General features: G+C 45.1%; 3 protein-coding genes across 17 annotated transcripts; all 3 read right to left on the bottom strand.

Annotated features, from left to right (window-relative positions):
* Positions 1-937: 937 nt before the first annotated feature.
* Positions 938-17,901, bottom strand: abi2b (abl-interactor 2b). 13 transcript variants are annotated; one of them, XM_023961535.2, is made up of 12 exons: positions 17,696-17,880; positions 13,432-13,599; positions 13,139-13,315; positions 12,622-12,639; positions 11,186-11,289; positions 8,803-8,949; positions 6,729-6,853; positions 6,357-6,563; positions 4,875-5,039; positions 4,147-4,233; positions 3,570-3,755; positions 938-2,905 (listed from the first exon to the last, which is right to left on the bottom strand). In XM_023961535.2, the coding sequence occupies exons 1-12, from the start codon at positions 17,810-17,812 to the stop codon at positions 2,730-2,732; spliced, it is 1,677 nt and encodes a 558-aa protein (XP_023817303.1). In that variant the 5' UTR covers positions 17,813-17,880; the 3' UTR covers positions 938-2,729. The 13 variants fall into 13 exon arrangements, with proteins under 13 accessions (XP_023817303.1, XP_023817318.1, XP_023817312.1 ...); XM_023961550.2 differs by lacking the exon at positions 4,147-4,233 and having other exon boundaries at positions 17,696-17,882; XM_023961544.2 differs by lacking the exon at positions 12,622-12,639.
* Positions 17,902-18,171: 270 nt separating this feature from the next.
* On the bottom strand, positions 18,172-23,055 carry cyp20a1 (cytochrome P450, family 20, subfamily A, polypeptide 1). 2 transcript variants are annotated; one of them, XM_078943961.1, is made up of 13 exons: positions 22,964-23,055; positions 22,392-22,441; positions 22,049-22,215; positions 21,828-21,973; positions 21,577-21,744; positions 21,413-21,491; positions 19,906-20,018; positions 19,777-19,831; positions 19,585-19,705; positions 19,405-19,516; positions 19,272-19,336; positions 18,732-18,821; positions 18,172-18,645 (listed from the first exon to the last, which is right to left on the bottom strand). In XM_078943961.1, exons 4-13 carry the CDS (start codon positions 21,954-21,956, stop codon positions 18,492-18,494), a joined length of 1,086 nt encoding a protein of 361 aa, XP_078800087.1. In that variant the 5' UTR covers positions 21,957-21,973; positions 22,049-22,215; positions 22,392-22,441; positions 22,964-23,055; the 3' UTR covers positions 18,172-18,491. The 2 variants fall into 2 exon arrangements, with proteins under 2 accessions (XP_078800087.1, XP_004066406.1); XM_004066358.5 differs by having other exon boundaries at positions 22,825-23,023.
* Positions 23,056-23,468: 413 nt separating this feature from the next.
* On the bottom strand, positions 23,469-27,320 carry LOC101166111 (transmembrane protein 237B). 2 transcript variants are annotated; one of them, XM_004066359.4, is made up of 14 exons: positions 27,118-27,320; positions 26,882-26,917; positions 25,560-25,591; positions 25,440-25,453; positions 25,300-25,368; positions 25,084-25,212; positions 24,917-25,010; positions 24,654-24,799; positions 24,454-24,586; positions 24,195-24,386; positions 24,053-24,126; positions 23,888-23,975; positions 23,698-23,819; positions 23,469-23,627 (listed from the first exon to the last, which is right to left on the bottom strand). In XM_004066359.4, the coding sequence occupies exons 1-14, from the start codon at positions 27,136-27,138 to the stop codon at positions 23,563-23,565; spliced, it is 1,215 nt and encodes a 404-aa protein (XP_004066407.1). In that variant the 5' UTR covers positions 27,139-27,320; the 3' UTR covers positions 23,469-23,562. The 2 variants fall into 2 exon arrangements, with proteins under 2 accessions (XP_004066407.1, XP_020563214.1); XM_020707555.3 differs by lacking the exons at positions 26,882-26,917; positions 27,118-27,320 and adding an exon at positions 26,049-26,155.
* Between the last annotated feature and the right edge of the window lie 61 nt (positions 27,321-27,381).

Raw genomic sequence — 27,381 nt, 5'->3', positions numbered from 1 at the left:
CTTACAAACCTCATTTTCTCCTACCACTTTCTCTTGCCCACTCTAGGGTTTGAATGTATCTCATAACAACTGTTTTCTATTTATTCTATCTTTTCTAAATAACCTAGAAGTTTATCCCACCTCTCACTATGTTATTGCCACTAGATACATACGAAGACAAGGCACTCACCAAGTTGCCACCTGCACCCATAAGGAAGATACGCAGGTTTCCAATGCACAACACAGCACACAAGTAATAGCAGCATACATTACAGACAAGGGCACTGTCAGGTCGCGTGACCCCGACCGGACAGCGGCCATCTATATCAAGTACCACCGGCTGCCAGTCCTCCTGTAGTCAGGGAACATAAAAAGCAGGCAGTTCTGTCCACCTAATGGTCGCCGTTTACATTCACATTCTAGAAAAAAAGAGGCAGCGGCAAGGAATGTTGAAGACTCTGCCGATGCCTCCTCATTGCCCGGTGGCAGTTTTATTTGTGAACATAGTATAACTAGCACATATATATTTTTCCCTAACAAAAAGGCCTGCAGTAAAAAGTTTTCTGAGATGCATTGGAAATTATTTTACAAATTAAGATGACTACTGATAACTAATTTTGTGGGCTCCAAGATGTTAGAAGCAGCACAAAAGCTTTGCAAATTCAACACTTTAACCCTTGTGCTATCCTAGGCACTTTACCGTTGGGAGTTGGGTCATCTAGACCCACTAGACAGTGCTCTGAACCTTTTTTCTTCAATGATTTGTGATTTTCACTGGTGTCCATGGATTACATGAAATCTTTCCACCTTTATCCACCTTTGTCATGGTAGGGAGAACACGTCAATGGAAGGGTGGGGTCATCCAAGATAGCACAAGGGTTAAACCAATTCGGTGATAGAAGCACGGTGATGCCACCCGTAATACAATCGGATGAAAAGACGACAATTCTACACCACGAAATCTTCATCATTTTATTGTCTTTGTTGTCATGATTTTACAAACATGATGCTTCTGCAACTCCACTTTGAACTGTGCAACACGATGGCGTTATGGACCGTCAACAACCCGAAGGACGCCTGGGATTCCAGGAGGCCGTGAATCCTGCAACCCGGCGGTCGTCAGGCGGTGGTTCTTAGCGCTGTTCTCAGGGAGCTACGCAAGTGGATCCTCCCCTCCCCCGCCCGCTGTTTCGCCACAGTGGGCCGAAAGCAACTTGGGAATAAAAAACTCCTCCAATAGTGTCATGGATGGCTACAGTCTTTGGGGGAAGACGCCCCACACATAAGTTAGGGTTCCTTGGAGTTGTACAGTCTCTTTGGACGAGGCTGCAGGTACCTGGTTAAAGATGCCCGTCCGTTCGGTAACGGGGGATGTCGCCACATGGTTTTTTTGTATTTGTGTTTTTTTCTGGACACCGGTACAGATAAGAACGATGGCATGCAAGAACCACATTTTTTTTACTTCGGTTTTTACTGGAAAACAGGATTCAAACATAAAGTAAAGCACTGAGCCCTGGAAAAACACTTCACGGCCAAAAGCTTATTAAACTATATGGAGGACAATTCAGACTTTTTTATATAAAGTAATGGGGCGCTTGCAACAGTTAGAACCATTTCAGCACAACAGTTTGCATCTTTTCATATTCAGTAAGTCCAATCGTGAGGACAGAATACATTTCACATTTATATTATATCTTCTTCTACACCTTTTTATTACAAATGTATGTGCTTTTTAATAAAAATTAAATCAGGAAAGGAGAGGAAATAATAATATTAGCATTCCGATGACGATCCGGCCAATTTATTGCGAATGTTGACCTGTGAACACCCTTTAATATGGCACAAACACCGTAGAAATGTCCTAAATGCATCGTCATCCTGGTGAATATCAAGAAAAAAATGAAGAACAACCCCACCGCATATCTAAAACAAAAAAATATTAAGACGGTAAAAATTAGTAAAGCAGAAGTGTTTTTTTTTCCTCATCGGAAACATGCGATCAAGCAAAAACTCAACGCGTGGTTAAAATAAGGAAAAAATGTGCAGACGAGTGTTCCCACGTTGATGACGATGTCCTTCCTGGAGACGTCTGGAGCGACTGAACCTGTGTGCAAAACGTGACAATCGACCCAACGGAGCGAGAGCTGGGCCCTCGGGCGGACCCACGCGAGCTTTGGGCGGCGCTTTAAGACATCGGATGTGCTTATTTTGCTCAGCTTTGGCACCGCTTTCTGCCGAGGTACCACGCTGTGTGACCCCTCCCCCCGCATTCCCACACTGAGGATACTGTTGTCTCTGGAGTGTTGAGGAGAATCGGCCCTTCCGCTAAGGTTACCGATATTTGACAGTTATCTGAAGCCTTCGACAACGGCCACCTGCTCGCCATTTATCCCACTACAAATAAATATCGTAAATAAGTCGGTAGAACGCAAAGGATATGAAGCAAACCAACACGTGTAGTGGCTTCAAAATGTAAGACGAAACTCTGGGAACTAAAATCCACCACCGTCCACTCTAACGGATGAAGAAACACTACGGGGGAGGATGTACTGTAACTGGAGTAGTGGTTGTTGTACAACGGCGATGTGGAGAGAATGACGCCGGGCCACGATGTCCTTTCCATCTCCCCCATCTTTGTCCGGAGGCGACCGCGCTCCGTCGGACCCAAAGTCTGACACCGGAAAACCCTCCCTCCCCCTTCCCCCTTCCCTGCCGGGTGCTCCCTCCCACTCAGCGGAGGGGCAGGTTGTTCAGTCGGCGTAGTGCATGATGGACTCGACGTAGTTGCCCGGGAAGAGGCCCGTGGTGCCGTTCATCACGCCCTCGAACCAGCCGTCGTCGTTCTTCTTGATCACGTAGATGATGGAGCCCTCCTGGAATGAAAGCTCGTCCTCCTTGTCGCGAGTGTAGTCGTAGATGGCCACCACTGCGTGGTGACAGAGGTCAAGTGAGATGTCGTCAAAGTTTATGGAGGATTGAAAGAGGGGAAAGGGGAGCGGGGTTGCTCCCATTGACTGTATCAGAGAACTGGACCAAGTGAGTGATGTCATCCATGGAAAATGACTTTTTTTATACTCTAGCCAATTATTCGCCATTTTTTTCACGATTGGTAATCAGTGATTGGTCAGAATTGGTCAATATTTCTATCAGAAGTGAGCTTGTTGGAAGGCCACACCCCTACCACTCAAAAATAGGGTACATTAAATCTGTCAATGTTTTGAATGTTGGGCGAAAGGGCCAGCAGGCTCCACCTACTTTTATTGAGGCATCCGATTGGTCAGTTTACGATTTGAAGAAAAAGAATCAGAGCAAAAACGGTCATTCTGACTGTAATAGCCGTTTATTTCTCTATAGAAGTCTTTGGGTACTTCCTGTTTGAAACATGAGGGGGGAGGGGTCACTCAGTCCAGTTCCCATTTACAGTCAATGGTTGCTCCAAAAATGATGACAAATATTGCTGAAGTCATGTACAAAATGGCTTCTTCAGGTCTTTCCTACCCTAAAGGCTGATGAAATTTAGGCGGGACTTGGTTCGACCCACTTCAATTCATATCACGCATTTTTATGAGTGTATTTATTAAAACCCAAACCTTTCTCCATGTAGGTTCGGGGGGCCCAGGGCGGGTCCTCTTCAGCGTATGGGTCACTGTACTCCACCACCGCCGACTCCTCTTCATCTTCATCGTCATCGTAGTCCTCGGGCGGAGGAGGCGGCGGCGTGGGCTCCTCAAACACCGGCTCGTCTGAGGGTGGAGGCGGCGGCGGCACGTCTGAGACTAAAGGTGTTTTTTTTGGAGGATGAAACAAAAGCAGTTAGGAGGAGGAGGAGGCGCCAAAAGACGGCCGATGGTCCATGCGGGGTTCAGGTAGACGTGTGGTTGTGCGTTAAAAATGACCACATCGCGCTAAGGGCCAAACGCTGCTCACATGCTTTCCACCTTAAGGAGGAGCCAACAGCTGGTGCCGCTGCGAAAGAATGAAACTGAAAACTGAATCTGGATTCGGTAAGAATCCTTCCTGCAGCAATCAATCTGATGTTTTTGCTCGTTTTTCCAAGATCAAGATGCAAATGCAGCAACTTCCTGCTGGTGGCTGATCGGAAGGTGGCGGGAAAGTGAAGGCGGGCGGCGGTCATGCTGAGGCGGCGAGGAGCTAAAAGCCACTTACTGGTCTCCTGAACCCGGGCCACAAAGCCCATGAGGGGCAGCTGAGGGGTGATCTGCATGGAGGGGGGAGGGGGCGCGTGTGGGCCAGCTATCGCCGTGCGGCGTCAGAATACAGACAGAAGCGCCAGGCGGAGAACGGCGGGAAAACACATGTTAAAGAAGAGAAAGACAGAAGTTGGAAGACAGGAAAAGGAGAATTAAAGAACAATAATCCAGATGATTTAAGATTATAAAAATACATGAACATAATCGTTTTTCATAGTTTGATATTTGCAGATGATTCCATTTAATTAGAATTTAAAAAAAACCTACATATAAAAGCTTGAAAAAACGTGTAAAGCAATGACCACAGAGGGCGCTAGAGAGGTGAAATTACTCATGACAGTTTAATTATAAATTACATAGCTTGGAAAGAATCCGAAAGATACTTAAAGCAATATTTAATTTATTGTAAAGAGAAAAAAATTGTTGGTTTGCCTGGAAACAGATGACAAATCGCTCAAATTTAAATATAAATTTAATTGTTTTAAAAATGTCTTTGAGTTTTATTGTGAAAGACAGAGTTTTAGAAAATAAATGTTATTTGTTATTTGAGTAAATTGCAGTAAAAAAAAATTCTAGAGTTAGTTTTTCTAGATTTAATCACTAAACGTATTACAGATGGATTATACAAAAATATTACAGCTACTTATGTGTTGTTGTCTTTTTACTGCAGATGCTCAGATGTACCTGGGTTCTGGGTGTAGTGGGGCCCCCCGTTGAGCTGGGTGGGGTTGTGGGCCGTGTTGGGTTGCCCGGTGACGGAGTTCGGCCGGCGGTACGGCAAGGAGCCCCCCACCTGCTGGTTCTGGGGCTGCTGGAGGGGGCGGTTCATGCTGTAGAACTGAGGCGCGCCTGCAGGAGAGGACAGCAGGGGGCAGCAGAGAGTCAAGCTCTGAGGCTGCAGCATCATAAATCCATGTAGAGGACACACAGCGCGGCTCATGCACACCGAGGAAGAGGAGGATACGCCAATGGAGATGAAGAGCAGGGAGGTGAGTGAACTCTGATGACAGTCTTCTTTCTCTTTCGGCTTTTCCCATCAGGGGTCGCCACAGCGAATCATCCTTTTCCACCTCACTCTATCATGAACATCTTCTACCCTAACATTAGCCAACTTCATGTCCTCTGTTAAGACATCCATGTATCTCCTCTTTGGCCGTCCTCTTGCCCTCCTGCCAGGCAGCTCCATCTCCAACATCCTTCTACCAATATATCCACTATCCCTCCTCTGAACATGTCCAAACCATCTCAGTCTGGCAGAGATATTTAAGTAACAATAAACTGACTTTATTCCAAAACTTTTAAATCCTCACTATCCATCCATAGTTTATTCAGATTCAGGGGGAAATTAAACCCTTAGATAATTTTTTACATTTTTGAAACATTTGTAGTTTATGGGATAAAAACTTAAACTTGAAAAAAGAAACAGCTACCTCAGACGAACAGTAATCAGATTACAAACCAAGACTAACTATATGTTTAAAGATGACATACTCTCCAAATACCTATGGATAGGTATTTTGTAACCTGATTACTGATCTGTCTGATGAGTTTGATAGTCACTAATCTGCTATCTTCCATTCTATGCAAATAACAATGAAAAGAGCTTGTAATCTGATCTCAGAAGTTTATAATCTGATCAAAGGCTACACATGATATGGATATGGTAGTATGTAATCAGATTACAAATACACACGTGGCAGAAATTAGGTAGTTTTTTTATTTATTTTTTGTAATCTGATTACAGATGGAATACTTGACTAAAAAATGGGTCTGATTACAGATGACATATGTGACTGATCCTCAACTCTAAAGTGAAGCTCTTTAAGGTGACGTTTTTTCAACATGGACAAAAATTACAGATGTGTTGATTATTTAACTAGTTCCACCTTAAAAAAGAATAAAGGTGGCATTTAGTTTTCTGGTGTAAAGTTTTCAGAGCTGCAGATGTTACTGTAGGTCAGTTGTGTTTGTTTGTTGTTTACTTCCTATGAGCTGCCTGCAGGTTTGTTTGTTTGTTTGTTTATCGGTTTATTAGATTTATTTTCAACAACAAACCTTAACGAACCAGATCTGCTTCATCTGAGAGGAGGATGATGAGGGCAGAAACACAAAGCAGGTGGGGGTGAGGGGTCGTCTTGATGGAGGGGGTGGGCTTCTCCCACTCACCTTGTGCCGGGTTGCCAAAAGGAGCAGGACCGGAACCAGGGGGGGTTGTGTTGGTGGGGAGCTGGGGAGGGGGTGGGGGTACAGGCGGGACCTCTGCGGGGGGGTTGGGGGCTTGTGGGGGGCCGTCTAGAGCAGAAGAGGGGGGGCCGGGGGTTGTGGCACTGTTGGGGGCGGGTTTAGCTGGGTTTGAAGGGGCGGGGGCTGATCCTGACAGGTGAGGGGGAGGGGGAGTGAAATTAAGAGGGAAAAAAAGAGAGAGACAGGTGAGGAAGAGGAAGATCAAAGTGAGCAGGGAAGACGCCGAAATCCTGGACACTCAGATTAGTCGAGTTAGTCATGTGGGGCCCCACCCTCACAGAAAGAGGGCGTTACCTGGGAAGGCTGTGGGCGGGGCCGGGGTCGGCACGGCGATGGGAACTCCGACGCTTCCGCTGCCGCTGTTTTCCCGGCTGCTGCTGCGACTGCTGCTGGGGTGGCTGCCTCCGCTGCTCCCACTGCTGGAGGCGGGGCAGCAGAACACGTCAGAGCACAAACACACCCGGCAAACCCAAAAAGATGCTAGTCGCTTTAAGCTAACAGTTAGCCGCTAACTCTTTTAGCCTCACGAGGTAAAACTAGGAAGGAGGACGAGAAAGGTTGTTGGGAACCCAGTTCATCAGGGGGATTAGTCTAAAATCAAAGTAGCAAAAACGACAAAGAACAAGACTTCTTTTCTTAGAAGTTGCCTTAAAGTGGCGATATTTTATCTTAATAATTTCAATTTAAGGCTATGGGAGGAATGACGAATTATAAAACTAAAACGGTTTCTCAGTTTATTTAGGTGTAATTTTATGTGACGCCACACGTTGGTACATCCCCTGTATTTCGGCAGACATTGAACACGACTGTCATTTTTTTTCGTAGAAAAGTTTTCAATCGTTGACTTTTTTCAATGAATCCTGGGAGATGTAGTGAGCTGATTTATTCATTTCTGCACCTGTTTTGCAACATCTGACATCAGAACCCACAGGAAGCCGGCTACAATCTTCAGTTGCGATTTTTGTTAAAAACTGACTATCAGTCGTATCGGCACAAGGAAGTGCGGACGCAAACGTCTGATTGGTTAGATTGATGAGGTTCAGGTTTTCCTTTTGCAACTCCTACAACAAAAAGACTGATGCCACTTAAACGTTACTGTGACCACGCTAACTCCCAACCTGCTAGTAATACGTTGAGGAATAAAAAAAAAACGAACAGTCCAACACCGCTACAAGTTAGCTGCGTTAGCGTATTTACAATAACACCCAACCGTTTTTGAAAGTCGCATTCAAAACAAACTGGGATTTTGAAGGAGCACCGTGTACCTCTCCAAGTCAACATCTGTACGCAACACCAGAATGAATCCGTATACAAGACGCTCTGGATTATAAGGTGCACTTTTTTTGAAATACGGTAATATTGTTTACGAACAAAATAACGAAAAATGTCCAAAAATATGTTTTTTATGAAATAATCAAACTTCAGGGAGGTTTTGACGGCTAGAGGAGTTTCTGCTTTTCAAACAAACACCAAAATACAAAAGACTAAAACAATTTCAAATAAAATAACTGAAACTCGCATTATGTTTAATGTTTTTGGTTTTCAGAGAATATTGTGGGACTGAAAGACTGAAAGCTTTAGTCTGAAGTGTGGGTCACCAACAACTTACGTCTTTTAAGGAAGAAGATTAAAAAAAATCCCCAGGAAATGTGGGATTTTAAACCATCAGATCAAATCATCATTCAGGAACTGTAGAACTCAGAACTGTTGTTGTTTTTTTAAGAGCGTCGATGTGTTAGCCGCAGTCGGAAGCCTCTGAAATGACCATGTCACAGGGATATAAAGAAGCAGCTGAAGCCTGAAGGAAACAACGAGACGCAGACACGGAGATGACACGGACAACACGGGGCGGACTTTCTGTTCACAACAAAGAGCCCAGAGATGAGCATGAGGATGGAGATCTGTGGATGGAGCGGTGAAGATAAAAAAAAAACACCAAGAAGAGGCGGGTGGGGGTTGGTTTGGCAGGTGGGGCAAGATAATTTCTGTGTCGTTCCCACATGTCTCCACTTGTCTCACTGGATTTTAATGAAGTTTATTGGTCCTTGTTTTGGTTGAAGAATGTTATTTTTGAAGAAAAACAAAATCAGCACTGCGGGGGCGTTGCGTTGTATGGCTATCACCATGGAAACCTGTGTCTAGCCGGGCTAAAAACAGCTCCGGATCTCTGCGCCGTCCTCGTTTCTTTGTCAACTCGAGCTTCAACTGCTGGAAAAAGTCAGTTCAGGAGGAGGAAACGTCTAAACGAGGATCTAGAGAGGAAGACTCCCCGACTCCAGGGGCAAGAGAGGAAGAGAGAGGCAGGAGAAAAGGGGCTGGCTGTTGAAGTGTTGAAAGGCATGCTGGGAAAGGGGGAGGGAGGGGGTACCTGTACGTGCGGTTCCTCTGATTAACTGATGCAGTGCGTGCGGGGCTCTGCTGGGGGAGCGCCGTGTTGCGCGTTGGGCTCGAGACGTAGTCGTTAGGGACAACGGGCGGACGCACCGGCTCGAGCGTCCTATAGGGCGAGTGGCGCCTGCGAGAGGATCGGGGTCCAGAGGGTGGGGGGAGGAAAAGGGAGGGGCATCCACACAGAGGTGTAGGAAGGGGGAGGGGGGAGGAGAGCAAGAAAACAAGTGCAAACTTAAAATGATTTGGGTATGACAGGTGGTAAACATCGGGGTGGGTGGGGATCCACAGGTGGTCTGGGGGGGTCAAAACCCATCGCTGCTGAAATACAAACCATTATATTCAACTATTTAACTACTAAGTAAGAAAAATAAATGCAACCCGACTTACCTTAAACGCTAAAAATAAATAGAATAAAACCTTCAAAACACGATTTTTAAAAATAAAAACAAAAAAGGTTTAAGCGTCTATTAAAAAACGTTCATTTTGTAAATCATATCCATATCAGACGCTCCTTTACACTTAAAAAAAAAGTACAACATGTTTAATTTTTATAAGAAAAGCATTTTCTTAAAGTCGTCCAGATAATCTCGTTTAGATTTAACAGACCAGTGATTAAAAGTGAACCCCTGATGGTCAGTTATGAAACTGCAATGGAAGATGTAATTAAATTAGCCAATTAAAATGAAATTTCCTATAAAAAACCGCAAGTTACGTTCACACCACCCTCGGCAAAACGCGATCAAGCTACCACTTCCAATGAAGAGTCTGTAAATGCGCATTTTGAGCTTCCACGTTCAAAACTTAATCGTTCATGCGTAACTACAAATGTTTTTATGACTCTTTTGGGGCTCTAAACGTGCAGTGCAAGTTAAACCATTTAAAGTTTAACCAATCAGGGACTGGCATCTGGTAGTGATGGCGTCCCTTTTAACCTTTCAACCTTTCAAAAGGTTGGCACGGAAGGACTTGCGCTAGTAAACAGTAAAAAGAAGAAGCCCCCCCCTGCTTGTCCAGTTTGAACATCATGGACTATACTCATGCTCAAGAATCCACGGGTAGCGAATCACATCCCCGGTAAACATGTAACTTTACGCATATCATTAATTTATTCCCTCATGTAGTTGTAATGTCAACCTCCGGCCACATGGTGGCGGTGACACACTAGTCTGTTCACCCAATGTAAATAAAAAGTAACCAAAGAAAAGGGTCAACGTAAAAACTATATTCTCAAAAGCAATCCACCAATTACAATTATGTTATTCTAGCACATTATACGGAAAATGGACAGTTTGAAAATAACTTTATTGCTGACCCACAATCAACAAGTTACATCCGGTTAATTGAAAGAGATCTCTAAAAATGATTAATGAAATTTCGTTAACTTCTTAGCAAGTCCTGTCATTCTTGACATGGTATTCTTATTATTTTTATAAATTAAAATGTAAAAAAAAAGTCAGATATTTGATCTTAAGCAGACGGTACAATTGCGTTTTGATGACGATTACTTGCTGCAACTTTCTATTTTTGGGATTAGCATCTTTCCTGTTTCATATCAAAACAACTGACAGTTGACGGAGGTAAACAAACACAAAAACACGGAGCTTTGAACCGAACAAAAGTACGACTCGTTTCCATCACTCTTCCAACGCTCAGGATATCTGATCATCTGGAGGATTTTAAGAGTGTCAAGATGGTGAGGAACCTGAACCAAAGCAACAAAATAAAGGCTATAGATTTGTTTCAGTGAAATTAAAACCTACGAACGCAAAACCATATATGCTAGCTCACTAAAATGCTAATTTCTTTGAATCGTTATAACATTCTTCCTTTAAACAAGGTTACTTTCAGTGGAAAAGCTGGCGTAGGCCTGTTTTCCCAGCAGGCACAGCGGGGCGACCCACTCCCCGAGCCCTGTTGCTAAGAGACACTTAAAAAACGTAAGTCGATGATTGTCAGGAGCTAGCATGAATCTTGCAGACAGACAAAAGGTGAGGGGGTCGTGAGGAGGACGGAGAAGCCCTTTCTGTTCCACATTCAAACAAACAACTCAAGCGGATGGACGGGGGATGAGAAGACAAACATATCGACACCATTAAAGAACATTCACGCAAGAAGACTTCAAAGAAAACCACAAAACACAACATCTCTGGAAAACCTCGGAACAACTTGGAGAACAAATTATTTCTCTAGGATCCTGATCATCAAAGTCGAGATCAAAGGTGTTTGGAGATCCGTGTTTGGAGAAATGGTTGCTAACCCAACCGCGGGAAAACCAGGACCCCGATGAAGCACCCGGTCCCACAGACACTCGCCAAGCCTTTAGAAAAGACGCGCTGAGAGCGGTGCTGCGGCCTACATACCCAATCGTCCCCTTCCCCGTCATGGGCGGGCTGGGGGGCTTCTGTGTGGGGGGGTTGGTGCGAGGAAGAGCACCTCCTCCGGTCTTCATGTTCTGAGCGTTAGCCTGTGGCGAGGAGTACCGGGTGTGAATACTTCAGAGAGAAACACGTCAAGCAGTCGACAGCAATGAGCGCATCTGTGTTGTCTTTGTGAACCAGCAAATACTGAGCATGCCGACAACAACACACAACAGCTGGATTCACAAAGAGGAGAGATGCACCGTTAAAACCCACCAGGAATCACAACTGGACGATTTTCCATGGAATGTAGCCCCTCCCGAGAGTGTTTATTTTAAATTAGCATTAAGCTAACAGGAGATTTTAAATAAATATTTAAATCAGATGAGGTGATAATCAGCAACGCAAACAAGTTTAAATAAAAAGATGTAAAAAGTTAGCAAAGCGGCTTTGAACCATTTGAAACACATTAGTAGCGTAAAGCGTTGGCGCAAAGCCGTTGGAATTACGTAAATTGCAGAAACAGTTGAAAAGTTAAAGTAGTCGATAGAATGTGAACACAGGCTACTTTTTTTCTTAAAGATTTTCTGTGACTCTTGATTGAAGTTTGTGTCATTGTTTTTTTTTTATCCCTTCTACAACAAGCTAGTGTAAGCTAACAGATGCTATCCTTGTAGCTTCATTTAGCTACTTTTTAGACCTCAAAGCGACAAATCGACCTATTTTTTTCTATTGTTATTAAAGATTTCTCGCCATTGTTTGCTTTACTTGAGAAGTAGCAGCATATACTGCCATAGCAACCTTCTACAACAAGCTAGCATAAACTAAAAGTTGCTATCCTTGTAGCTCGATTTAGCAATTTTTCAGTCCTCATAGCGACTAGTATCAAATCGAGCCCCTTTTTTCCTGATGTTGTTACAGACCTTTCGTGATTCTGGATTAACGTTTAAGTCATTGTTTGGCTTTCCTTGAGAAGTAGCGGCGTATACCGCCATGCTGTCCTCCCACATCATCTGACAGCAGCTACAAGACAAACACATCCCGTCTCCACTCTATGTTGTCGTTTAACACCTATTAAATGAAATTATTCTTTCTAATGCTGCAAACTAGAAATATTGCTTCACAAAATAACAGCAAAAAGACTGAAAAAACAAAACAAAAATGTGTTCATATATATTTTTCTTTTAAATAAAGTTCTCAGAACTCGATTTGACCAAGAGTAAAACAATCTGTGTTCTCTTTTTGGGTGTAAATAAAGTTTTTAGCATAGACAGAAAGAAAATAAAGAATGAAATTGTTTTGGTGCATCTCAAACAAAAAGGAAACAAAATCTAGAAAACCTCTCAGATTAAAGAAAGCATTAAAAAAAAAATCCTCAAACACCCAGAAATCCCGGTAAGCCCCTCCCTCCTTTGAGGCTTTCACTTCAAGCGTCTTACCTTAAACCTTTGCAACCACTACGGTTGACAAAGAGGAGAAAGGAGGCGAGCGTAAAGAGGAAAAGAGAAGAAATCAGGAGGTTAACGAGTGCTTACAAAGTAAAAGCATCCATGAGGAGCAGAGGCAAAACATGAAAGCTGCCAGCTGAGTTTTTGCTGATCAAGCACATTCGTACCCTTAATCTTTTATGTATTTATTACAAAAGTCAGATTTATTCAAAAACAGGTGGCTTTTCAAAATAAAACAACATGCTGGACTGCAATCGAAAGCGAGAACAGGAAGCAGCAGCAGTATGACAGATATTTTGTCTGGATCATTGATTTCTGAAACCCAATCGTCGTTTGACCTCAAAGAGTTCACCGTGAGGCGCCGCGGCCGCCATCGATCCAGAAACACAAACATGGGTGAAAGCCACACCTCCTCCAAACTACCAAAACCTACCGGACCTTCTAATTCGGTCCAATAAATAAACAATCTGACAGTTTGATGAAAGGACAGGAGAAAAGGAAGCAGCACCTTAACTCCATGACCCATGTCGTCCAGCAGGCTGTAGTCGACGGGCTTGCGGATGTAGCGGACGGGCCTCTCGGGGTTGGCGGGGGCGATGATCTTGTGTGTGCGGGACGTGTTCTTGTTGGTGGTGAGGATACCGATTTCCCGCCGTGCTACTTTCTCTTTGTGGATGTCCACCGTCTGAAAAAAAAACCCCAACTTTTAAGAACAAATGCCTAAAATAAAGACAACTATCACGGTAAAAATGAAGTTTCGGCCTTGGCAGATTAGACGAAGAGGAAGGGTGTTGTCCTCACCTGGGAGATGTGGTTGATGGAGGACTCCATCCGGCGGAGCTGCGACGCCTGGATGTCGAGCATCTGTAGCACATTGTTGGCTAGTGTGTTGATCAGGTAGGCCACGCTCGCCAGAGACTGGGTGGTGTAGTTTTTGGTCTCCTCCAGCGCCCTCTGCTTGTCTGGAGACTTAACAAAACACAGAAGGGGCATTTACAGAAAGCAGATGATGGATTTTTGCTTTTAAAAAAATGGCATATGGTTGGTTAGGAAGCTGGCTTTCATAGAAAACCTGTCTGCACTAGGGTTGTGCCGATGGACGATATCATCGTCCATCGTGATGGGTGACTGACATCCCGATGGAGAGACCACCATCGTGATGCCACGCCCCCGCCACGTTGCGCGTCGACACCATAAGCCGCGGTTACACGTACAAAATATCTTGATGGGATCAATGGTCGGATTAGAATCCAACCGTGTACATGGGCCCAGAAAAATGTTTTCAGAATATAAAAACGTTCACTAAGGTCACAATTTCGGTCGGAATAAATCATTCGCACACGCGCAGTATTCACACATGCGCAGTTTGAAAACCGGAAGAGGATACAACTTCCGCCGAGCGGCTTTTTTTCCAAACTTTATTGAATGTAACGATTCAATACAAAACAATAACAGCTATATACATTGACATGTCAGCTCGGTAAAATACGAGACGATCTTCTAAACGTGCTTTTAATAATGTTACGGTTATTATGAAACACCTCTTCGCTCATCATTTGAATTTTAATCCGTGTGGTCAGTGCTTTTTCTGAACGTAGCCAGGATTAGCAGTATGCTAACACACGGGCTAACAACATTAGCTTTGGAGCTGCGGGACGGATCGCAGTCTTAAATCTCCCACACATACCGCTCATGTACCCCCCCCCCCCCCTTCCCATCAAACATAAAGCTGTAAATCTGCCCTCCGCCGGTCCACTTCGCTAGTTTAAGTGCGGGAGCGGACTACTTCTTTTCTATTTTGTTTGTTACTTTTTCTGTTAAAGTCACTTCCCTCAGTTTATACTGGATCATCGCGGATTAACTATTAGTTGGGAAATAAAATGAAAAAAGCAAAATAACGAATAGCAGTTATATAAGAACGAAAAATGTAAAAATACCCCCCCCCCCCCCCCCCCCCCCCCGACGATGTCATCGTCCATCCCGATGGTTGACAGCAAACATCGTCAACGGCCAAATTAGGGGACATCGCCCAACCCTAGTCTGCACCAAAAAATAATGACCTGATTAACGTGGCCGGGTTGCAGTGAGCGAAGGTAAAACAAAGAACGTGGCCCCGGCCTCGCCAGCTTCAAAGCGCCAGAGGGATCAGTGAAGATCCCTGATGGGGAACGGTGCACATCACAACAAGCTCCACCCGTCCAACCCTTTCTCCTTATTTGACTGTTTTTATCTGACAGCAAATCAGCCGTTTGTGATCATTCGACCGTCCATCCATTCATGCCTTTATTGATTCCTCTGGAGAAAATCTGCAGCTCGCTGATAAGACGGCTATCTGGAACCACATCCATCACCAGCAGCCTGCAGGCTGGATCCAGCCCACTTCTTTCCATTGAAGGTGGAGGAAATAACTTCATTTATTGCAACAGAGGTAACTAAGAAATGTACAAAAAACAAAAAATCTACTCAGCCTTCAGCATATTATCATGAAACCCTAATACAAAGCAAACTTGTAGCTAAAATGCCCTGGAGTTAGTCAGCAAAAATCTACCCATTCTTCATCCAAGAGAAAAGAAACCTTTACCAACAGCGTCATCGTGACAGCAGGTGAGGAGGTGAAGCACTGGTTTAATATAAGGTCAAACAGGTTTTCAGGTGCGCGTACGGACCACACCTATTAAATAGAAAAGGTCTGTGTTCGAAGGAAGCCGGTTTTCCGCCTCACTTTAAGTAATTAGAGATGATGGACTCAAGTTCCAGTAAGAGAACATAAAAAAACCTCCCAAACCACCACATAGAACCAGCTTCTGGTTCCACCTGTTTAAATAAAATTACAAGCTTAATAAAGGTCAAACCTCCATAGCAACCATTGGATTTTTTTCTTGTATGGAGCTAATAAAGTAAATTATGTTGCTATCACAAATTAGATTTCCATTTGTCCTTAGCAACTAGGGTTGTGCCGATGGATGATGGTGGGTGACTGACCTCACGATGGAGAGACATCATCATGATGCCACGCCCCCGCCACGCTGCGAGTCGATACCATAAGCCACAGTTACATGTGCAAAATACCTTGATCTGATCAATGGTCGGATTAGAATTCAACCGTGTACATGGGCCCAGAAAAATGTTTTCAGAATAGAACAAACGTTCACATGGGTCACACTTTTACTGCATACATCGTCAACTGGCAATTTAAGGGACATCGCCCAACCCTAATAGGCATTCAAGCATTTTACAAACCAGAATGACAAAAAGAAATAGACCACAATTACATTTTGTTTTTTGTTTTTAACTGTGGTTTTTCCAGAATGAGTGCTAGTGTTAGCAATGAGCTAGCAATGATGGCAGCTTCATTTTCTTTCCACACAACATGGAGCCGTTGGTGTTTTTCGATCGCAAATGCTGGCAAAGAGCTTCACCTAAACGGACACTGCAAAACTTCTCCATCTGTGCCACAAGAAATCAGCACATTTAAAAAACACACAAAAGGAGTCCTTGGCTTCCGCGCGTTTACGAGGCGGTCACCTTTGACCTCTCCCAGAATTCAACCCACACCTACGTATTTGTGAACTAGTCCATATCTGCAGAGAGGATTTGTCATTCAGCCTCTAAGTACATTTTGTGCATTTTCCATGCATGAAATTTTTGTCTTCCGTGAAATATGCGTGACAATTCATACGCGTTTCTCGTGTTCGTCGATGTGGGCTGATGTCTATCAAGGGTTTCAGCCAACGGCTCTTTACGTGAATTCGGTTTTAAGTGTGAATTACGCGGTTTATGCAGATTTTGTGTGGTTTATGCGCAATTATTGTGTAAATCTTACGCAATTGTGTGATTTTTGAGAGATGCAAACACAAATTTGTGTCTTTCCAGGTATGTCTAACGGACTTTTCACGCATGAACCACCAATGTATAACTTTTAGATCGCGTATGCGGCGCACATCACGTTCCTTCTATGTCCTTTATGCACAAATCACTCATGAATTGCAGATAAACAGCACAATAATCACACGCGGTTCATGGTCTACGTTGATTTCGTTGCGTGGTTTATTCATACCTCTTCTGTGATTTTAAAGTGGTTCATTCGTGATACATCTGCGATAAGACCACAACGACAACAGGTGACTCCGCCTCATTTACAATCATCCGTTTCTATATAAGTGACATCACTACCACCTGATGAGGACTATGACGAAGACGGAGGACGTCTGTCGAAACATGTCAGGTATGAGAAAAACACAGCCGTGTCTGATATAGAAGAACCTAAGAAATCAACACAACTTTTTTCTTTTGTAGATTCATGTCTGACCAACAGGTCTGCAGGACGGATCCTGATGCTGGCAGCTCTGAGGTTCAGACGATGTGGAGGTGTGAGCAGCATGACAGCAGCGAGATGACAAGCCTCCACCTCCACCTGTCAGGTCTGATCAACCCTGTTTGTCAGGGATGTCAGGGCCAAGCGCATCACACCTCCTCAGGTGCCAAAGATGTGTCGGTGTCGAACGCGGAAGCTCACATCACACATCCTCCGTATGTGGTTCACAGATGCAAAGCAGCTGCGGGGTTTGCGTGTGTAGAGGGGCGTGTGTTTGCGTGTCTCTGTATCCCGCATCATCATAAATCAAGTGTTTAATGTCTGGTCACGTTTATCCGCCGTCAATCCCAGATTACCAGAGATTAGCCTGGTTCAATTACCCCCCCATACTATGACCACTGTGTGTGTGGCAGCGGATCGTATCGATCCCCGAAGCATCACGGGAATGGATTTTTCGTTGGTTGTTTGGACCGAAAGGTTAGCTTGCTAACATCTAGCGCTCGAAAAAAACGCAACATTTTCTCCCCAAAAAGCGTCAACAATAAAGCGCGTGGGCCGCACATCTGCGTGTTTGTGGCGGGTCCACCGAGAATCGCGCGCGCGCGCATCGAATGAAATTACTTGACAGCGGCTTGTTTTTACGCGCTAGCCGCGGCTAGCTGCCTTAGCTGCGGCTAGCACGAGCGTCGGATGGCCGCCGGGAGGAGCGTCCGCCCCGGGCTCCCTCTGTCCCCCCACGCGGAGGGATACCTGGACATAGTTGCTCTCGCAGTACTCCGCGACCCGCTCCAAGTTGGTGAAGCTGTCCAGCAGCGCGCTGCGTCCGGCCGGGATCTCCTCTTCCAGAAGCATTTGTAGCTCCGCCATTTTCACATCTTTGGAGTGGGCAGGCGCGCGCGCGCGGGCTCCTTGGCGCTCGCAGAGGCCGCGTGCAGTACTGCAGGGTTCCCCCGACAGCATCAGCACTTGCGGGCCTCCCACCAGAAGGGGGCAGTAAAAGGCCGCTAACTTTTTTTCTTCATGTCATAACAACTTTAGTATTTATCTCCTTTGTCAGTTAAAATTTATAGATAAAAATTAGAAAATAAATCTTATTAAAAAGAGATTTTTAGATACATTTTATAAATATTTATACCTAAAACAAATGACATTTTCTACAAAATGATGCCTAAATAAGTAGAGAAATAAAAACATAATGTTTATAAACAAAAATGCACCAAATATTCAAAAAAAGTTTTATTTGTTTTTACAGTGAGCTAATTGTTAGCTCCATTTGTTCATGGGTAAAGCAGAACAATAAATGTTTTGGAACATTTTTATCATTCAAGAGCTTTTTAAAAAGAGTGTTGGAATCTTCTAGATCCTCTATGACTCACAAAGACCTAGAAGTCTGAGGACAGTCGAGGTGCAGAGATGGTATAAGGATGGCGGTGAGGGCTTAGAAAGGCACTGATCTGAAGATGAGATCTTCGTCGAGAGGAGGGGGAGGAGCCTAACCTCTAATACTTTCTGGTTTCTCTTCGACTGGAGTTTGTTCCTGGAGCTCTCAGCCCCTCCTGCTGCTCACCGTGATCCAGGTTTCCTCTTTGGGTGTGGACACCAGCTCAGACCGGACCTCGGGTGCCTGTCCCTTCAGTGGTCGGAGCTTGAGCCGCCTCACCAAGGTGGCGAGCAGAACTGTAGCGACTGTGTAGGCGAACCTGAGGAGATACAGCCCCCGCCGGGTAAACGCCCACTTAACGTTAGGGGTCTGCATCTCCTAAAAGAAAAAAAAAAGGTTTCTCACCTGAGCTCCGGACACGTTTGGCTCCCAGAGAAGCCGAGGAGGCAGAAGCTCTTCCTAGCCGACTCGTCCTGGAATCGGTCGGGATCGAACCTAAAAGAGGACTGAGAGTCAAGCGGCTGCTGCGTGACGCTACGTATACACCGGAGATTCAAGAACGCGCATGGTGTTCACACTGGACAAGAAGGGAGGGGCTTCTTCTTCTACCATTTACAAGCAAATTGGGCACAAACGGTTTTGGTTCCTTGCAATGGGGATGTGGTTTCGCTTTCCCTTTGTTTATCTTTATTTGAAAAACAAACGCAGACATCGTCAGGCTCTTGACCGTGTTCACCAGATAAACCATTTAGAGTCTGGTGAGTTTGACAGAGCAGAGTCCCCGTTTGACCTGGTTTAGCTGGCAAGACACGAATAAAGGTTGGTAGAACCTGGTAGCTACACGTGAACGCCAGACTTTTGAAGCACCACTTTCCATCGGAAGTGACCGCTTGAACACGTGTTACCGAGGCCGGTGTGTACGTAGATGAAAAGGTCAAGCTGAACCTGTAAGGGGTGCTCCAGGTGTCAGCGTCCTGCAGGACCACGCCAAGAGCGTAGATCACCAGCGTCTGCAGGAGAAACGACCATGTTCATGTCTTTCAGTCACAGCATCTGTCAGGACCTGGACCCCACATACCTCTTTGGGGATGACGTGTTGACCCACTTTCCCCTCCACTTCCTGGAGGCGAGCGGCGACGGGCGTCAGCTTGGCGGTCCTCACCGTCTCGTTGAGGACCTGCTGGCAGTATCTACCGAAGACAAAACCATCAAACACAACCGAAGCGGGAATCGAACTCTGACAGATGACCAGCCTCACTTCAGCTGCGGGATCCGGTCTAGGGAAACCGGGTCGGAACCAAACAAGTCCTCCACCTCCTGGCACAGTTTCTCCTGGACATCCTCTGCGGTCGACAAGAAGTGGAGCGCCCAGATGCACACTGTCGGGAGGAGTTCAGGGGTCAGAGGGAGACACGGGCAATGCGGCACCAACTGGTTCAGCGGCGCTTACGGTTGGCTGTGATGACGCATCCAGCCAGCGTGAAGACCATGCAGTCCTCCATGATCTGAAACAGAGCCAGCATTAGGGCCAGACCTTCTCCCAGCACCGCTGCGCGGGTTCGAGACCGGAAACACACACCTGCCGCTCCGTGAGGCCGGACTGAAGCAGAGCGTCCACGAACGCCGTCTGCCTCCGCTGCGCTTTCCTGTCCTTCGCCACCGCCAGCAGCGTGGCCTCCATGTCTGACAGCGCTGAGCAGAGACCCGCAAACGTTAGGCGGAACCGGATGACGTCTGAAGATACACCTGATCAAAAACTGGAGCAGGGAATGCTGGGAAATGAGCAGCATTTTGGACCTCCTCAAAGATTTTACCAAATCTGGGAATTCCGTCACCCAGTTGGGATTGGGATTACAATAATCTGCTCTCGTCCAATCACACGAGTCGTAGCGATCCAGCCAAAATGACCTCTAGGTTCAGGTGTGAAATCTTTGCTAAAGAACCAACAGTTTGAAGTTACGATTCCTGTTTTTGTAGAGAGAGAGGAGGCTTGGTGGTGGAACGAAAAAGTCCAGGAGTGAGAAAAGGTGGTGCAGTTCAGGGTGATGTAGCAAAAGGTGGAGGTGACAAAGACCAGACAAAGGGTGGATGAGGACTGTCAGGTCAATGTGAAATGTGAACACATTTTAAAGTGAATACGACAGCTGATCACAATTTACTGAGGATAAAAATAATAAAGAATGTGGAAAACGTATACTACTATAATTAGCAAATTAATAAAAAAGGAAAACCACTGAGCGGTCCAGTCCGGTCTGCTTTAGAATGGAACACAACCGCTTTCTTGGAGCTTTCTTTGGTCATAATGACCTTCAGCGCATCAACGGGTGTCATCAGTAGCTCCGCCCTAACTGGTCCGTTCCATTTTTCTGTGGACCAACAGGGGCCGGTCCAGCGTAATGGGTCCATTTTACAATGGAAATGCTTAAAAAACCGGACCGGACCGCTCAGTGGAAAACAGGCTCAAGAGCTGATTTACACTGATCCATCTGTGCTGCTTCTCTGTTCATTAATGAATTGTAACGTTTATATCGACTCTGTTCATGTCCACGTCTGATGTCCGCAAGCAGTATTTCCCATCTGTTGACGGGTCAATTCTGCGGCAAAAAGACAGAGAAACAGGAAACGGGTCCGGGTTTCAAAATAAAAGCTGGCTTGCCCACGAGATAACACATTAACCTGATGGACAAAGTTTTGGATGAGCTACTCTTCCAGGAGCCAGGGGGGGACGGACTGGAGACGCAACGGAGACATCGCAAAACTAACTGACGGCCGGAGACGGAGTTTTCAAGCAACGCAACGGAGCCGCAACGCAACGGAGCCACACCGCAGACGGACTGGCATGAGTCAAGGAAGTTCTGCCTCCGTTAGACACGAGATGACAGAGTTCCCTTGCTACATCATGCTCCTCCTTTCACTGTCACACAGTTTTCTTTAGTACAATTATGCATCCTCATTTTATTTTACAGTGCATTGTGTTCTGCATCCTGATTGGCTGCAGACCACTGTCAATCACTCTCTCCAAGGAAAGTTTGTGTGCTGCTGATGAACCAAAAGACGTGAAAACAGGAACCGAGGTCTCTGCTCACCGCTCTCGTAGTGTCGCTTTCTACTGGAGCTCTTCTCCAAGGAGCCGTCCATGTAGCCTTTCCCGATCTCCGACCAGATCTGGCGACAAAAGAAGGGTTTGTTTTATCCGAATAAACGTAAACAAAGGCCAAAGCTGCAACCCTGCCTCTGAGAGCGTTCTCACCGCTTCGTGGTTCTTGCGGAACGAAATGACCTCGGCGTCGTCTTTGAACCGTTCGCCCAGCGCCAGCTGCGTGACGGTCTTCAGGGCCAGGCCCAGCAGGTGAGCGCACAGCGGGATGTGCTGATCCTCCGGGACGGAGCTCCACTTATCCACCAGCTCCTCCGCCACCTGAAAAAACACAGCATCCACTGGGGGGCGCCGCTGGGACTGTCGGTGAGCTGCAGGTTTAGCCTAAAGAAAGATGGACGAACCTTCAGCACCGCAGGGAAGCTGTTCTTCACGGCGTTGTTGATGGCGCTCTCGTACAGCTTCTTCCTCATCACTGACTCGTTGGCCCCACCTCCCGCCCCTGCCTGGTAGCCTAGCAACGACTTCAGCATTGTCTCAAAGGAGTCAGCTGTGGGCAAAAAGAGGAGAATCACCAACTTTTCATTTTAAAGATACAGAAACAAACAAAAGCGGCGCCCCCTACTGGTGTGGTTGGGGTTGATGTGTTGCCGGAGCGGGTCCACCGAGCCCAGGCTGACCACCGGCTGGCGGCCGAACCAGAACGAGGCCACCGGACCGAACTGCTCATGCAGACTGACGAGGAACTCATGGAGGCTGCCTCTGCCCACGATGTCCTGCAGGTTCCCATCCCTGAAGACACAAACAGGAACTAAAATGGAATCATGTAATTTCCTGTTAACCCCTTTAAGACAATAAAAGTCATTTAACTCTTTCACACTTGAAAACGGGTCAGTTTTAAACCAAACACAATTTAGCACTTAACGCTTCTCTAACGCTGTAACACCAGGGGAAATATCTGCACTTACTTCTCATCTGTTGGGAAGAGACCCGGAACTCCTGAGGCTCTCCTTGACGACTGAAAACAGGAAACTCAAAGTTCAAAACATAAGAATTTCAAAATAAAAGCCCGGTTTTTCTTCTCCCCCCCAGTAGGTTAAGTTCACGGATCAATAGAAAAGTCGCTTTGACATTGACTTACTTATATTCTGTGAAAAAAAAATACATTTTTATATATTTTATCCCATTTTATTTTCAATAGTCAAGCCAAACCCAAATTAGCTTAAAGTTTTTACATACATTTAATTATTAAATACGATAAAATATTTGTTTTAAATTTCTAAATTATTTTTTGGCTCATGAGCGACAGCGAAAACTTTAAGCCGCGCGCTCTCTACTTCTACATTAGCTCGACAGTGCATTAGCATGATGCTAACGTAGCGGAGCTAGCTGCGAACTTACCGGGTATAAATACAGAACAGCGCCCACTAAAATGACGACAAACGTGACGGCGAAGATGGCGAAGTCCAGCATGATGGTTCGGCTGTCGGAGCGCCGCTCTACGGACTATAGGTCGTGTATTTCTGCAGGTTTTTATTACCTCGCTCGCGACCGTTTCCACGTCAACAAAATCGATCGGCAGACCAAAGCAATCGATCCGAGATGCGATCGATGTGATGTGGGAATCTGCCTCCTGTTCATCTTTTCTGCATTTCTCAACACCTTTAGAGGTTTAATATTACATTTAAATTATTTGTTGACGGTTCTTTAATCATAAGTTTAATTTTGCTTTTATAATCATTTTTCATTATTTTGTCATATGGTACCGTTTCACAACATTCATTAATAATTTTCTTAGGTAATACCGTTATTATAAAAAAGTCAGTAATAAAAAAAAAAACTATTATTTCTGAGTTGTATGTATTGCTAAATTAATCTCTAAATTTTAAACTGGATTAACCTCTAAATCCCAGCAGCCTCCTTTATGTTCACATAATCCATCAATGATTATAATCTGGATTATTTATGAATAATTCTGCAACAAATTAACAAAAACACAGACAGTTGACACAAATTTTTTCCTCAATTGACTGATTGAACTAAAAACAGATTTTTTGTTCAAAAAACTTTATTTAGAACACAAAAAGTAAAATGAAAAAAAATACAAAAATAATCTATAGATGATAAAAATCGCAGAGCTCAGGCCGTAATCTCTGCGTTCTCTTCGGGTTTCGGTGCCTCCACCTCCATGGCTCTAAGGTAACCTGCAGCAGAAGAGCGCAGACTTCAGATGTGGATTTCAGGTGTGAGCGGCGGTGGGCGGGTTCGCCCCACCTTCGGTGTAGTCGGCTTCAGGCCTGGTGGCGACGCATATCCAGGCGATGCCCACCAGCAGAGCCACCACCAGGTTGACGGTCACCCAGGGGTGCAGGATCTGGTGCTCGGAGCCCGGCGGCCTGCGGAGGAAGCGCGTGTGGCAGATAGGGGAGATACTGGCGAGGTGAGGAGGAGGAGCTGGGCTCACCATAAGGTGGCGTTGTAGGACGGGTAGAGGTTGATCCGGTCGCTGGTCATCTGTTGGCTCAGAGAGAGGACCAGCGCCGAGAAGTACACTGCGGGGAAAAGAGGAGGTCAGACCGAGCGGAGGAGGTGTGGTTGAAGGAGGAGTGAAGCGGATTGACGCGCTCACAGAAGGAGGCGAGGGCGACGGGGTCCAGCGTGATGAACTCCCGCAGCGCCACCGTGCCTTTGGCCAAGTTCACCCTGCAGACACATGTTTGGTTCAAAAGCCAGCGCGGGCTCTGCGCCAGAAGGGGGCGGAGCCAGCGTACCTGTCGAAGGCGGCCACCGTGCTGATGGCCAGCAGCATGTAGAGCAGCGACTGGGACGGGTACGCCAGGCTGTGGTACTGCTCCAGCAGGTTGGCCAGGGCGGTGAGGTGCTGCCCGGCGAGCATGTACACCACCACCACGTTCCACACGGCGTAGCCCGCCAGGAAGCCGTGGCAGTACAAGCCGAAGACTCTGAGGACGGCGAGGAAGCGTGAGGACGAGACGCCGCCGCGGGGCTGAAGAGAGGTGGCCTGCTCACCTGAACCCCCCGTGGACTCGCACCGACACGTCTCTGGTGGTCCACGGCTGCTGCAGGTGCTGGAAGTCCGCCGTGTGGTCCATCTGCTGGCTGCTCTTCCTCAAGTCGGCGCGCTCGGCCGCCTGGAACCGTCCTGAACGCCAACGCACGTGTCAAACTCAAACCGCCACCGGACCGGCTCCCGAATGGTTCCTACTCACGGTTCCTCTCCACGAAAACCTTCGCCACCGCCTGGCTCTGACCCTGCGGCGCCGAGAACAAGGCATGCTGGGGGATCGGGTAGTCTGTAACCACATCGTCTTCCTGTATGTCCAAGTCGTCGGGGAGATCAGCGACTTTCGGCTTCCTTCGAAAAAAAGAAATAAGAGAAGCTGCGTTACATTTAAACCCACCTGATGAATTTAAAGCTTTATTGTTCACCAGTTCACAAACATTTTTGGCGTAAACGAAATTTTTTTTTTACTTCTTCTTTTTGGGCTTTTTGGCCACTTCCTCCCCGTCTGTGGTCTGATCGGCCTCGTCTCCGTTCACCAGATCGGCCTGATCGTCCTCCAGATCTGAAATCCGAGTTTCAACCGGAACTACATCAGCCGCCGCAGAGGGCTCATCCCCTCCAAACCCCCGCCTCACCTATGGTGGGGGTTTTCTTCTTCCTCCTCCTCCTCTGCGGCAGGGCCTCAGTGGCGCCCTCGAGGGTCAGCTGCTCTCCGATCTCCGACGACCGCCGACTGCTGACTCCGCCCATCTCCATCCCCTGATCTGAAAGCAACCAGACACTTCTCAGAAATTAAATATTTCCGATTTTAAAAAAATGAAAGACAAAAGCTAAAAACCGTCATTTTGTACCGTCGGTGTCGTCGACGCCCTCCACATCCTTCCTCGCCCGCTTCTTCTTCCGTTTTGCTGCTGGAATTTCTGCGTAAAAAAACGGAAGTTAACGAACGGAAGAACACAAAAAAAATTGTTCCTTCATTGTTTTTCCTTACCTGTCGTGTCTACACTTTAAGGGTAAAGATCAAAGAAAAATGATGAAAGAAGAAACATCAAAGACTTCAGTTTGACGTTTTTTAACACCAAATTGCGTAACATGTAGGAAAGGTAAGAACCTGGACATGGCGGGAAGCGACCTCTGACCTCGCTGAGGAGATAAAAACAAAGACGCAAAGTCTCTTATGTCCCACGTTTGTCTCAAAATAGACGCAAACAACACGAGACACACAAACACTACAGTTCTAACGGTATTTTGACAGAAATACTTCACTTCAAAAAGGTGGAGAACGTCTTTTTTGGGAGCATTTTCTGGGCGGTTTGGGATTACATTAAAATTTAAAATCATTCACAGCTGATGTGCAGGAAAATGTTTGATCCCAGGAGAACTTTTACACCTTTAGGTTGTTTTATTTTGGAAAACTACTTGGAATAAAGTTACATAAGAATCTAACAGGCGAATTAAAGGCTCTAAAGTCCTTAAGAAACAAATATTTTAAGTTGAATTTTACTTCTTAATCTAAAAAGGAATTAACGTTTTAGAACTATTTAAATAAATAAATCAGTATTTTTTCCCCCCTCTTTGATGTCAAATCAAATCGTCTTACCGTGGTCTTTCTGGTCATTTTACCAGGCGGTTGTGGCGAAGCGAACAACAAACCTGACGGCTAAATCCCAAACTAAATCTGGCAGGATTACACAGGTCAAAGGTCGGAGGAATCACAGCTTCTTTTTGTTTTCTTTCTTTCTTTAAAGGTGAGAAGGTTCAGCAAAGACGGCGTGCATAAAAAATAAGTTTGGTTTATTTGTTAACTTTGGGTTTCTGATTGAACTTTAGTCAAAAATGTTTTTTTATTGTTAATAAAATTGTTTAAAGTTGATAAAAAGCACAAATGTTTTTCCTTCAAAAAAATAATAATAAAAACATAAAAACACAGAGGAAAAATTCAACTTAGCTCCTAAATGTTTCTCAGATCCTCCTTACAGCAACTCTCAAGCAAAATCTGGGATCTTATAGCAATTTAGTTTAATTTTTCTAGAATTATTAAACAAAGATATTTTTAGAGAAAAAACAAACCAAATTTATTAAACTGTGGAAAAAAAATGGAAAATTGTACATTCAACACATTTAAATTAAGTTGTTTATTTTTATTATATAGTTGTAAAATAAAAAATGTATTTCGATCATTTTTGCCTTTTTTATTGTATTCCTCATTTGCATTTTAACTTTATTGTTAAATGTAGAATCGGTGTTTAGAGCGAAACACTGATTCTTAAAGGGCCAGCATCGAATTTCTCACAAATAACTGAAATACTATATTCATTAATAAATATTGCAAATATCTTATTTAAGAATATAGACTTACTTTTGGTGAACTAAATGAAACTATTAATTTTAATTAATTAATTAATTAAATCAGAAAAATGAGTGGAAACTGACCTGCGGGAGCGGCGGCAGCTCTCTGGCCCTCATTTTCTGAAACAAATCACGAAAGTAATTTCATTACGAACAACAACCTATAGCGGTTTCACTTAGCAAACGAAATCCCTAATAAAAATTAACTTTAAGTCAAGAATTGAGTATTATTTCAAACTTATTTTGGATGAAATCAACGTCCGAGTTAGCCAAAATAATCTCACTGCTGCACACACACAAAACCGGTTAACAAACATCACCTTCGAGCCTCCAGCGTCCATTCTACCAACGTAAACCTCAACATGGGCCTGAAATATAATTTAGCTTCATAATTGTCACCGAATATGTCGCTTTTACTACACTTTCAATTGTTATAAGCCATTTCAAAGCTAATTTAACTCCACCGTTAATTTGTTTACACAGATATCCGAGTTGACGTCACCGGAAACCGGTGGGCATCGACATCCGGTTGATTTAAAATAAAAGTCCGTGGTGAAAATGAAAACACAACAAAACGGTAACAA

The sequence above is a fragment of the Oryzias latipes genome, chromosome 2, assembly GCF_053564925.1.
Source record: "Oryzias latipes strain Hd-rR chromosome 2, Olatipes_Hd-rR_3.1".
NCBI classification, from domain to species: Eukaryota; Metazoa; Chordata; class Actinopteri; order Beloniformes; family Adrianichthyidae; genus Oryzias; species Oryzias latipes.
This window is presented reverse-complemented; position numbering and strand designations above follow the sequence as displayed.